Raw genomic sequence first — 13850 nt, 5'->3', positions numbered from 1 at the left:
GTCATCTTTATAGTTTTTTTCAGTTTATTTTTTTAAGTTAAAATCTTATTTTCTTAAATGAGTGATGTATGCACATGGTTCAAAATGCCAAAGATGCGAAAGGGTATTTGAGCTAGGAGGTTCTTACCTGCCTTTTTTCCAGCTGCTGTTGACCCTGTCCTTTCTGCCTTGCTCCCTCTTACTCTTTTTTTGCCTGTGTCCTCATCATTTCCCGGTCAGGAGAGAATAGATGTTTCAGTGTCATCTTTGATTTATTTTCTTCCTGTCCGCCACGTAGCTTCCTCTGAGGGCTTTTGTGTTACTCTCCTCCTGTGCATGCTTCACCCACTGCCAGCCCACTCTCCCATGCTCACTTGTCATTACCTCCTGTGTCACTTCACGCCAAGACTTTTGCAGTATCCTCCTGGCTGGGTTCCCTACTACCAATCTCCACCTCCTTTCAAATATCATTTTGTGAAACTTTTGTTTCCGATACATACATATATGTGTGTTCATGGGTCATGACATAAAAACTATTTCTTATGATGGATCTCAAACAATCGAGAATGCTATTTAACTTTTGGGTGAGTGTTCATTATATCAACCTTGTAATACAGTCCTGGCTGTAATCTTGTTTTACTTATGTCATTATCTGCTTGCCATGGTCTCCAGGAAGCCCAGGCTCATTATCTTTTATTCAGATCTCTCCACAATTGGCCTCAGTTTATTTTTCTTTTCTTTTCCTTTTTTTCTTTGCCATTGCAAAGCTTTGGCAGTATATTTACAGCAACAGATTACCAGGTGAAAAAAATCATAAGCAATAACAACAGTGAGGATTGACTAGGCAAAATGGACTGTTGCCTTGTGCACAACGTCTGATACAGGGCTGGATTAGAAAAGAAACATGGGACCTCTGAGTGCAGAGCTATTAGTTGCACCTTGTGGGTGATCTGAGAGACCGGCTTCTGCAAAATCAGAAATCGTATGCAGCACTGAACAAGGGTTAGGATGACAACTCAGCAGCAAGACCCATCAACAGAAGAGGCAATAGCCTGGGGAAACCCTCACTAAGGCATTGTCTCTCCATCCTACAGACAGAACAAATAATCAAACATTAGCAAAACTATCAACAGTTTTATTTTTCCCTTTTCCTTTAACAGATGCTTTAGATTACCTAAAGGCTGGCCTCTCCGCTGGGGGCTTGGGTCCTCCTCTTCCATGGGACACCTCTTTACTCTGGTATGAGGGATCCAAAGTTTTCATTTCTGACAATTTCAATGAAGTGTGAGCTGTTAGAGGCACTTTACAGGGTCTCTCTCACTTATTTGTTTCTAACTGGGGTAGAGACCTGAAAGAGGCAAACTCATGCATAGTGGTTAGGACCTGACACACTCATTTGACATACTGTTTAATTCTATTTAACTTGTGGTTACATCAGGTTTTAGTATGAAAATGTCTGTTCTTGTCACACCCGTGGTCAAAGAATGACGAGACACACCAAAGTAAGGCAAGCACAAAAACGAGGTTTATTTAGGGGAGAAAGATAGGATTATAGACCAAGAGCAAGATATAGTTTTACAGAGCATGATACATATGCCACAGATGATGGCCAGACCCACTGTCACAACAAAGACAGCAAAAGGAAAGGTGCAAAAAGGTCCTGGTCCTGGTCTGCATCCTGCTTTATAGTGTCTGGATTGGGACCTCCCTCGTGGTTCAGAGGTCACCGTGGAACCACTTTGGACAGTTTGGAGTTGCATTACTACACTTGCTGGTTCTAGGTCAATTTCCAGACTCTATGGTATTTGTGCTGCTTGGCCCGTGGGCTAGAGTCTCCTCTGCATTCTTCTGCAGCTGGCACGAGAAGTTATGATTGGCCAATTCATAGGGTATTCCCTCCTCCCCAGGTATGGCAGTCACTTGGGAGATTTGGGTTGGGCAGAACCAATATGGGGGCCTTCTTCCCAGGTGGGGCAATTGCATCAAAGCAACAGCACCCACTTTGGTCCCTAGGAGACCCGGAATTCCTATCTACCTGTTATATTACCATACTTACCTCCGAGTGCTAGGAAAGGTCTCTCATAAAAATTTCTTAGGGGCTTAACTTAAGCCTGCTTCTAAAGGGCTACCCTTATCCAGAGAAGGGCAAGCAGCAATAGCTTATCCCATGTTAGATGGGTTTCCTGCATTAATTTCAGGGCTTTGTTTACATGCTGGATTGCCTCTGCCGTAAAGGAGGGTCCGTTATCACTCTTGTGGCATGCCCAGGGCTCTGTGGAGTGTGTTTCTGGGTCCTGTTGACAATGGGGTGTCTGTTGACATCCTAACTATAGGAGGAGGAGCTGTTGAGCCATCTCTGCAGCTGTATGTCCATCACCAGCATGTCATTATCTGCTTTGCCTCTTTTTCTGGATTGCTGATGCCTGTTATCCCATCATCCTCTGAGGCCTGCTTCTGTTTCACACTGGCGTGTATGTGCAGGAACTCAGCGAAGGCCCTATCTCAGGTCCTGATAGGAGCCCATCTCGGAACCTTAGATGTTCTCTCTGTTTGGGTAGGACAAACCTCTACCCAGCTTGAAAAGGTATTTACAAATACAAGCTTGGGCATCTGAGTAAAGCTGCCAATTATCGAAAGGCTGGACCCCCACATGTTGGGCTTCCTGTGTAGTGGGTCATCTTCCTATCCTTGGACCACCCCAAGCACATAAACAGTTAGTTGCAAACAGGGACCTCTTAAATGAGGTCCCACCACATTGATTAAGGCATCGTGCCCCTAATGTGTGCATTCATGTAGGTGCCTCATGAGAGGCCAAACCAAAACTTCGGGTAGGAGAACGAGTTCACGAGAATTCCGCCTCCACTTAACTGTGCCATCCCAAATGTCAGAGTCTCCATCTTTAGTTTTAAAGGGGATCTAAATCTAGCTGGGGGTGTCAAGGCTCTGAGGAACCGATCGCTTCCAGTGGCCTCCTTAGCAGCTCTACCAGTGGCCTGACTTCTTTTTGCCATGCTGGCCACCTGCGAGGGCTCAGCCATGGCCTGTATCGAGGCCATTATCTCAGTGGCATACTTAATATTCTTATTTCCTGCCGTCAGGAGACCCCTTTTCTTTCAGTTGGCACTATGAGCATGTACAATCATAAAAGCATATTTAGAATCCATATAAATGTTTACCTTTTCCCTCTGGATACATAAATTGTCCTCTGGTTATGAGAACTCTCTGGCCAAATTGAATTTGCTGTCAGGAAAGACCATTCTGAACCCCAAATCATAACTTACTGGGCATGGGACTGGTGCCAAGATGGCGGCGGTGGCAGACGTTCCTTCCCCCTTCCCCCTTGCTGCATGATGGTGGTGGGCCAAGTGCGTGTGACACCGATTCCCCACCTCCCGCTGGGTACGCACCCAGTGCTTCGCCCTGGCCAGCTGCAGGGGTTTTGGTGGGGGTGAGAGGACCTCATTTATCAAAAATCATATAAACACAGATCATTGTGTATACCATAAACAATGAGTTTATCTCAAGCAGAGAGCTTGAGACTCAACATTTTAACTCTGTAGTGGCAGGTCAACCATTTGAGCTCTGAATTTTCCTTGATATAGTCTGCCCTTTAGTAAAAACTTGTGCGCAAGAATTGGTCATCTTAGAAAACCTGACATGCCTTTGAACCTTCTCGTTTATATAAATACTTGCAAGTAGAGGTGCCATAAACCAACTGGGGTTCTCCAAGGGAGTTGTTCTCCTTGTCTTTCCTTATTTTTAAAGAATTTGTTTCCCATTCTTTAAAAGAAGCAACTGGGCTGTGGTCTAGGGTTTAGTGTAGTGGGTCACAGCCTGTTGATTGTGGGTGGGACTCTACACAGTGTTTCATCACTGAGTCGTTCCCACCCTCTTATGTGTAACTCAGGCTCTTATTTATCTACAAACAAGGCAATTTGGTTTCCTCTTGCAAAAGCACAGAACAGCTAATTGAAATTAACTTTTGGGAGGCAGAGGCAATGGAGAAGACCCTTTAGAATGTACCTCCAAATCAAAATTAGGATTCAAACAACAAATTCCTGGGAATTCCCAACACAAACAATCTAAAATGCCATGGCCTACTGATTAAATAGGAATTTTCATTTGACAGCCATTTCTCCTCACACTCCAGCATGTACATTGGCATCCAATGTTTTTTCCCAAGGGACTTTGCTTCCTGATGTTGCAACAAAACTCACAAAAACAAACACAAATACAGAAAATTCTCAACACAAAATGCCATGGCCGACCAAAGGGGAACCATGCAAATGAGAACCAAATTCTCAAGTGAGAACCAACATCTCCCAATCCCCTGGGTTTCCTGGGAACCACCGCACATAAGCTCCAAATTCAAACCTGCTTCACTAGTTCCACTCAACCTCTTGTCTTCCACCCCCAAACTGGCACCTCAAAACAAATCCAACAGGGTGGTGTGGAACCTCCCCATATGGGTGGAAACAGGGTCTCGGCATCCCAGGGAACTTCACTTACAATTTCAAGGAAGTGTGAACTGTTAGAGGCACTTCGTAGGGTCTCTTTCACTTATTTGTTTCTAACTGGGGTAGAGACCTGAAAGAGGCAAACTCATGCATAGTGGCTGTGGCTGTCATGATGCTTCCCAAATCTGTTTCCTTCTCAACTCAGTTCAGGTTATGAGGAGCTACGTCTACTTTGGCTAGAAAGAGACGGGAGTTCCCTGGAGTTAACAGGCTCCCGCAACTGCTGGGGCCATCCCTTGCTCTCTCACTTTGAAAAGAAGCCACTCTTGCCAGTGCAGACCCACGGCTTGTCCCGGGGCTGCTCCCTGCTTCCTCCAGTAGTCACGGGATGCTGATCCACTGGAGAGCGGATGAGGCCCCGTACCCAGGGATGCCAAATTCTGTTACCGAAAGTTCGGCACTTGTCCCTGAGGCCACATCAGAAGAATGAGAACGAATGGTTTGAGGAGAAGGAAAGAAGAGTTTATTAATTCGACAGCAAATGAGGAGGTTGGCAGACTCCCGTCTCAAAGTACCAGTGTCCTCAGTTTGCTTTTCAATTCAAACCCCCAGTGTACTTGCTGGTCCTGTGTTATCTAGACTGTTTGCTCCTTTATTTTGTGTCATCTTAACCTGATACAGTGCCTGGTTCTGACACGTGTTGGTTTCCAGCAATAGGACAAATTCCAGACCAAATCTTGTACTTTCTTTCCTCTATTTTTTCTTGCTGCTTTCCCTATGCATGAAGTTTCACTTCTATGTGACTCTTCCTGATGACTACATTAGCTCTAACTTCCTTCTCCGTATTCCTAGAGCTCATTTGGTACCCACAGACTGTGACATCCAGAGTCTTACAATGTGGTCCATTCGTCTGAGGTCAGGCTGGCAAGATTATGGATAGCTAGAGCTCTTTCCTTAGCAGGAGCATCTGTGTTGGCAGATGTTGAGATGTGGCCCGCCTAACAGAGGGATTGCAACTCACTATTTGGAAATAAATCAGGGTGTCTTTATTCCAGTGGAGTTAAATATTTAAAAATTAACAAAGATAAAATCAGTAAATACATACAGTAATTGATATTAAGTAAGGAATAACTTTTTAAGCCTAAAGTTAATGAAAATGCTAAATTTGTATAAAAATTAAAAACTGAAAATATTTGCAAATATGTCAGAGTTAAAGTCCTTAATACAAGTAGAACTCGTGAGTCAATAAGGACTATAAAGAAAAATTGTTAGAAGATTGGAACAAGAAAATCATAGTAGAAGAAACATAAGCAGCCAGTTTTATAATCGAGTGTTTAATCCTACCAGCAACTGAAAGAAAGTAAACATAATGTTAGGAAGTAGAGGCCATCCAATTAGCAAAATTGAAAAAGAAATTCTAAATGCTGGCAAGAATACTTTATTTTTTAAATTTTTTATAATTTTTTTTGGAGATAAGGTCTTTGTTACCTGGGCATGAGGGCAGTGGCATGATCATAGCTCACTGTAACCTTAATCTCCTCGGCTCAAGTGATCCTCCTGTCTCAGCCTTCCCAGTAGTTGGGACTACGTGCCATCACACCTGGCTAATTTTTCTGTTTTTGTAGAGATGGGGGTCTCACTATGTTGCTTAGGCTAGTCTTAAACTCCTGGCCTCGAGCCATCCTCCCACCTCGGCCTCCTAAAGTGCTAGGCCTTCAAGAATACTTTAAAACAAGCATTTTCATATGCTTCTTGCAGAAATCTAACTTGGTATAACCTTTGTATAAAGTAATTTGCTAAATATTTGAGAGCTTCACATTTTTTAATGTTTCAACCTACTAATTTCCTTCCTTAGGAATCTGTCCGAAAGCTATTAATTAGGGAGGCAAATAAAATATTTGCATAATGTTCATCATTTATGACAGTGTTTTTGTCATAGGGGAAAGACTAGAAATTACTTAACTGCTTTCTTTGAGGAAGTACTTCCTTAAGTGGAAAATTGTGCCACTATGAAGCTATAATTTTGAAGAATATTTTAAAGAAGAAAATAACTCATGAAATGTTAGGAGAAAAAAATTACTATATAATGCTGTTTTTATATTACTGCAGTTTGGTATGCATAAAAACATATTACCTGAAATGTAGGAAAATATCTATGGGTGGTGAGATGGGGTGATATATTTGTTTTCCAATTTTACAGTTTTATAATAATGCATATTATTTAAAAATTATTGTCTTACTGATTAGTTCCACATATAGTTTCTGAGGGAGGCAGTGTAACAGGATGGTTTAGAGCACAGGCTGTGAACCAGGCAGGCTTGGCTACTGATTGTAGTCCTCTGATTCATGTATGACTTGGCCATGTTTCTTTTCTAAGTCCATTTCCTTGTCTGTAAAATGGGACTCCTAATACCTAACTCAGAGTTGTCAAAATCAGAAATGTTAATGTGTATATATAATAGCCTTTTTCTAAAAAAAATTCCTGATTCTTGCAATCAAAACAAATAAGTCGTTTTGGCCGCCCATTGAATATATCATAACAACAAAGATATTCAAGATACAATAGTCAAAATGCAAATGGATTTGGAGGCTAAACTATTAATTGTATAATTATCCCCTGAGTTATTTATTGAGTATAAGTTTCACTAAAATAACATTTAAATGGTAATAAATTGTAACTTTAATTGTCTGCCAAGGGAAATACTGTTTTCATTCTTCCTAATCTTTTTCAGCTGTTGAACTACCACAAATGTTATGTTTATCACCATGTGTACAACAGCCTTTTGCAACTTGAGTTCCACGAGAGAATTAAGTCCTCTTGTCCTTAGGCATCTGTTGTGTGTAATGAACTTGTTTTTCTCCTGTGCATCTAGAATGGTACCAGCTATGTGCCTGCCATCTTATTTCTCGTATGGCAGAAATGAGAACACAGTCACTCAAATCGCTGTCTGGTCTGTGGCTCAGTGAAGAACCCTGATTGAGATGCCTGGCACATAGAAGGCACTTGATAAACGGAAATACTGTCTATTGTTTTTGCCCTTGGCTTTCATGATTTCTTTGCTTGGTGTAAGCATCTTTAGGAAAAGATATTTTCCAGAGTGTGATCCAGTAAGTGGATGGCTCTATGGCAATTTCCCAGGCCTTCTCTTTGGATCTGGGACTGGCTCTGTGCTGTAGGAATGTGGATAATTCCTCAGTTTGCTGCCTTGTAATGTACCAGCCTCTTTCCTCCACTGTAGGGCGCCAAGGTACCACTTCCCATCTGGGTATAGTTTCTGCATGTCAGTTCTCCCCCCATACCTGTCCTTGTATCAGAAGTCTTATTCAGGCCTCAGATTTAATGCCTTGTCATAAATTGCTTTATGGCAATATAAGCAGGTGTGGATGTTCATACTGCTTTTTGGGGATCTTGATCATTTTTTAATACACTGCTAAGGATACTGTTTTATTCCTGAAACTGGGTAATGTAAAAAAATAATAAAATAAAAAATATATTGTTTTAATATGTTTTTTGGGGAATGTTTTCTCATGACTGCTTCTTTTATTTTAGCTACTGATCTACTACTTGCCTGGAATCCCATTTGTTTGGGGTTGGTAGAAGGTGTTATTGGGAAAATTCAACTTCATTCAGGTATGTTTCTATAAACTCCTTACACTTGTCAAACTTAATGTGGCATTCTGTGAAGTTTTCCTTTCTGAGGATACATGTAGATTCTGTTAGGACTGTTGTTCTTTTGTCTTAATTTTGGGTCTGCTCAAAATGGGTATATTTCTGTATAAGTTTAATGAAATAAAAACAAAGTTTTAGAGAAAAGGAGGCATATTATTATCCTTTCTTCCTTTTACTAAAAAAAAACTTCTTGAATGCCTACTGTGTTTCAGAAATTGTGTTGGTTGGTAGAACACAATAGTGAGCAAAAACTGACTTGTTTTTACCCTCGTGAATCTTATAGTTTAGGAGGAGAGACAAATATCAATGAATAATCACTGAAAAAACGGGTAATTATTTTACAATTATGGCAGATGCCATGAAGGAAAGATATAGCAGGTGCATTGATTTAAGGGGGAGACCAGTAGGAATAAAGCTCCAGAGGTAGGCAGGTGGCAGACCAGGATTGGTTGGCTTTGGGTCAGCTGTTCATTCCTGATACAGTCAAGTCTGGCCAGGAAAGAACAGGGCCTTTAGTCTGCAGTGTGGTCCTATTGGGGACCCCTACCCAGTGCAGACAAATTCATGGGAAGTCTAGTTCATTCATTAGGCCCTTACATGGAGGGACAGAGGGAATTTTGTTGTGAGAAAACATAGCTGGTATTATATAGGCAGGTCCCAAAAACTAACTGAAAAGGTCTAAATGAAATATTTTAAGCACTATATTTAAATAAATATTTTTCCTTTGGTAACAATTTTAATGAGTTATGAACTGTAGGAGGTTTTGTCATTGTTTCTATGTAATTGGGAGTATATCTCTGTAGTGTGTCCTTTTTTATTCTTTTAAAATAAAATTATGGAGCATGTGGAAACTAGTTTGATTTTTGTGTATTAGAAAACATGTATTGTGGGACAATCTAATTTTCCTTTGCTAGTTTCTTTGTTTTTTTAAGTGTACTTTTATCGTGAACTACTTTATAAATACAAAAAGCTGTTTATCACAGATACGTGGTATAGGTTGTTGTATAATACACACATAGGTCTGCCACCCAGATTAAGAAATGAAATATGACCAATGTCTTTAGAGCCCTTTCTGTACCTTTCTCCAAGTGTTTCTGTTTCTTTTCCCTTAAAGGAACCTGCCATTTCAAATTTTGTACTTATCATTCCCTTGATTTTCATTATTGCTTTTATTACATGTGTATTCCTAAACAATATATTGCTAAGGCTTGTGTTTTGGGGATTTTATATAAATGATATTAAGCTGTTTGTGTTCTTTCACTTTTTATTATATTTTTGGAATTTATCCATGTTGATGCATGAAACTGTGGTTTCTTATTTTTACTATTGTATGAATATATCATGATTTGTCCTTTTTTCTGTCATTGGGTGGTCGAATTATTTGTTTCCTCTTTTTTTTTTTTCAGTTATTAGAAATAATACTGCTGTGAACATAGTTGTATATTCTGTCTTTGGTAGGTTTTAAAAAAATGCCTGCAACACAGGAGAAAAGCATTTAGTCATTGTGTAATCATGCTAAGTATTTTAATAACACTCTCCTACCTGTCCACATTTACATATGTATATTTTTAATTCATTTACATGCTGACAGGATAATTTCACAGTTGGGTGTTCTCAGCTAAAATTCGTTTTCTATTATTTAAATGACATGTGTGAAACTTTTGAGTTATTTTTCTTCAATTTCAGTCATATCTTAGAATGGTGAATAAATCACTGAAATTAGTCAGGAGACCTGAATGCAAGTTCTGTTTATTTGCTTTGAGATATAGGAGAGGTTACCTAACATCTGTCTCATTTATCTGTTGTTGTGTTATAAGCCATCCCAAGGGTTAATGGCTTAAAACAACAATAGAATGTAACATTTTACGTTCAGTGAGTTGACCAAGCAGCTCTTCTGCTCTTGTCTTCTGTTGGCTGGGGTCATTCCTGTGGCAGCATTCACCTGGGAGTTTGCCTGGGTTCCCTCAGTTTCCCTTCATGTGGCCTCACTCTTCTGTGTCTCATCTCACAGAGCTTCTCCTTGGGTTCTCTTCTGTCTCCTGGATAGCCTGGATGTCCTTTCACAGTGGTGGCTGGGTGCCAAGAAGACAAGTTCCAATATATATGTAAGGGCCTCTACTTCTTAAGCTATAATATAAAAAAAGAGTAAAAGTAACTAGTCTCTTTATTTCTATAGGGTATTGTGAGTCCATGAGATAATATGCCTGAAGGTGCTTAGTAAATTGTAAATCACTGTTTTATCTTTTGGTTGCAAATACAAACCTACCACTTTATGCAAAAACAAATACATTTTTATGAGGAACTCAAGAGACCAAAACCAAGAAATGGATGTTGTACAGGATCTGAGATTACTTTCTTGGGCAGATTGTCTCTGATGACCAGTTCTCCCTCTCTCCTTCATTCATTCATTCTTCTTATTATTTTTTTTGCTTTCTCTGTGTGTGTGTAGGACGAAGTTTCTGCCTTTAAAACAGCACCCTCAGCCTTCAAACCTACAGACATCTCATGGTCCCTGTCATCACTAGAGACTGACCAGCAATCAAAAAGGATTGAGCAGTTAGTCTAGTTCAGACTCCTAGGAAAGAGACTTACTGGCCCAGTTTGGGCCTGGGGCCTCCCCTGGTCAAATAAGTCAAACATGCTTCAGAAGCCCACTCCCCTAGGTGGGAGGGGCAGTCAAAGCAGGAGGATTTGGACTTGGCAGACAATCTAAAAGTTGCCTTCTAGAAACAATGTACAAATATAAGTTAGTGGCTGATGAGTTTATGGTGCAGTGAGAGTGTGGTTATCAGGGGTCAGCCTTGTTGATATGTACTTTCCATCCTTGTCTTTCTCTGGCCCCCAAACAGGTGGTTGATAGGCGGTGGGAATACCCATGATAGAGGATATTTTGGAAGAGGCAGAGGTGGGGAATAGAGTGAACTGGAGAAAGAAAGTCTAAAAAAAGAATGAAGGGCAGGGAAAAACTCTTAATTTTTCACTATCCTAATCCTTGAACTTTTTTTTTTTTTTTCTTCTTGTCACATCACTTAGAAGGTTTGGGCCTTAAGAAAGGGAGTGGAGTTGGGAGGAGCCACGGAAAACCTTTCCTGGGACCTGCTGTTCTTCCTTCCCTCCCAACCCTGTGTGTGTCACTCCGCCCCCGGCTCCTGCCTGTGAACATCATCTTACTCTCCTTGTCTGTCCTGGGGGATGCTTCCCCACCTCCTCTCTCTGGGCCCCACTGAAGCTCTCTCTGGGTCAGATGGGCAGGAAGGGAGGGGAGGAAGGGAAGGAAGGGAGGAAGGGAAGGGAGCTGAGTTTGGTAGAGCTGAGATGATCACTTCAGGGCATTTCCCCATGGGAACATCTCATCTTTGGGGGTAGTGGATGAGGGGAATAAAATGTCTGTACTTAAACTCTTTCTCACTCTTGTTTCCCTCCTACTTATTCTCTGCATATTAATGCATGAATTTTTTTTCCTGCCTAGTGAGATGGGAACATAAATTTATTTGAACAGATGTCATTGACAGTCTCAAAATGGCGTGGGTGAGCCATGCCACTGTAACTGACTGTCACTGAACTCTGAGCGCCAGGGAATGTAGCAAGCTCTCGTGACAGGAACCGTATTAGTTTGCTAGGGCTGCCGCAGAGAAGTTACCACAGGCTGGGTGGTTTAAACAATAGAATTTTGTTTTCTCACAATTCTGGAAGCCAGAAGTCCGAGGTCAGGTGTTCGTGGAGTTGGTTTCTTCCGAGGCCACTTTTCCTGGGCTGTAAATGGTCACCTTCCTTCCCCTTGTGCTTTCCCTTGGTCTTCCTTCTGTAACTGTGTATCCAAATTTCTTCCTCTTATAGTGATACCAGTCCTACTGGATTAGAGCCCACCCTAAGGAACTCATTTTAACTTAATTACCTCTGTAAAGACCCTATCTTCAAATACAGTTGCAGTCTGGGGTGCTGGGGGTGAGGGCTTCAGCATATGCATTTTGAGGGGATACAGTTTAGCCCATAACAGGAACTTAATGTCCAGGAACATGCTTATCATGAAGCATGTCTAAGAAAATTCCCTCTAGTCCAATATTGCTGTTTCCTGCCATTACCCTTTATTTCAGGGTGTGATAGGCCATTTCCTAAATATCATTGACTAGGCACTACCCCAGAGGTAGAATAATTCAGAAAGATCACGCAATTGCCTTGGGTCAGGTCACTTCATGTAAGCCTCCATTGCCATCTATAAGGCAAAGATGATAACACCTCCTTGATATTGTTGTTGTGAAGATTTAATAAAACTCATGTAAAGTGAGTTCTTGGTAATAGTAAGCATTCAATATGTACTGTAATTTTTTTTCCTTAAGGGTTAACACATTTTAAACTTAGACTATTTTTCTAATGTTAATATTTGTTGATATTAACGAGTCACTAAAAGACTACATTGTAAGAATCTATAAAAATGTTTTTAGTAGTAAAATATTAGCATTAGTGAAAGCTATATTTTATAATCCACATGTCCCTTTTAAAAAATATATGATGGAGGAATTTCAAAGTATTTTTTGGTTGTGGTATCCCTTATTAGTAATTGCCCACCCTTTCAGCAAGCTCTGCCAAAACATTGTTCTATTAAACCTAGTGCCTAGAAAATATCTGTTTACAACCATTAGCCTGTTTTCAAGTTGGAAGGCTTATTCCCTAGACATTTGCAGGCAGGTGGACTTTGAGCCAGTGTATAATACAGTTGATAACTTGAACATGTCTCATTTTGGTTTGACCAGCTGAGATTTATTAGTATGAGGAACAGAAAGTAGGAGGGATGAGTAATGTGTCAGACAGATAAAAGTATAGCTCCATGAAAAATCAAGTTTTTTGTTCATTGTGGTATCCACCAGGAAATGATGATGATATTCAAATCTTATCATGATTATAATTACATGTTAATTTTTTGTTTTCTTTTTTTGTCTGTCCCCTCTGTGGAGGATAAGCTCCAAGAAAGCAGCGGCTGGGGCTGTTTTGCTCACCTGCTACGTCCCTGTGTGCTGGCCCACAACAGGGACTATTCAAAAATGTTTTAACAAGTGCTTATTGATTTAACACATATTTATGGAGTACCTACTGTGTGCTGAGGAACCTGAAGCTTCCTCGAACATAGACTCAGAATCTGAGTGATAGACATTAATGTGTCAATTGCACAGTTTTATCATTACAAACTTAGGCTTCTGAAGAAAAGTATGGGGTGTTGTGGAGTATATGATGGAGGGGCCTGACTGTGCGGGGCTGGGGTTCCTGGGTGGAAAGCATCTCATATGGACAGGGCCGGGGTGTGAGGAGTGGTGGGGAGTGGAGGAGAGATGGCCGTTGGCAGAGCAAGCCACTGTGCACGAAGCCCATGTGAGCGATGTGTTTCATTTCTCCATTTTCTGTATAATGTCTGGGGTACAGCCATATATTCACACAGACATCCATGAAAAAATTGCTTTAGGCTGGAGATTTTAATGGATCACAAAAGCTCTTCAAGTTAAAATGTATTTTCAAGATTGAGAAGAGGATAAGCTCAATTAGGGTAAGAAGTATCTGAATGTAAAAAGCAAAATGATATATTCGGAAATAGTTTGAAGAGAAAATTGTCAGGAGTGTTGATTAATGGGGCAATAAAGGCTCTTTGTTTAGTAATTGAGGGAATTGCTACTCATAGTACTGAACAATCACAGACGAAATTCACTCAAGTAGATCTCATTCATTAAAATACTACTCACCATCTGCTGTTCCTC

At 40.7% G+C, this 13850-nt stretch overlaps 1 protein-coding gene across 1 annotated transcript in view; it reads left to right on the top strand.

The window, feature by feature from the left end:
* Positions 1 to 13850, top strand: part of INPP5F (inositol polyphosphate-5-phosphatase F) — an 80781-nt gene that overhangs the window by 14919 nt on the left and 52012 nt on the right. The window contains exon 2 of the mRNA XM_045568817.1: positions 7987 to 8067. Within this exon, the coding sequence (XP_045424773.1) occupies positions 7987 to 8067 (81 nt within the window). The remainder of the gene's footprint in view (positions 1 to 7986; positions 8068 to 13850) is intronic.

The sequence above is a fragment of the Lemur catta genome, chromosome 14, assembly GCF_020740605.2.
Source record: "Lemur catta isolate mLemCat1 chromosome 14, mLemCat1.pri, whole genome shotgun sequence".
NCBI classification, from domain to species: Eukaryota; Metazoa; Chordata; class Mammalia; order Primates; family Lemuridae; genus Lemur; species Lemur catta.
The sequence above is the reverse complement of the archived record's forward strand: the minus strand, read 5'-3'. Positions and strand labels throughout refer to the sequence as shown.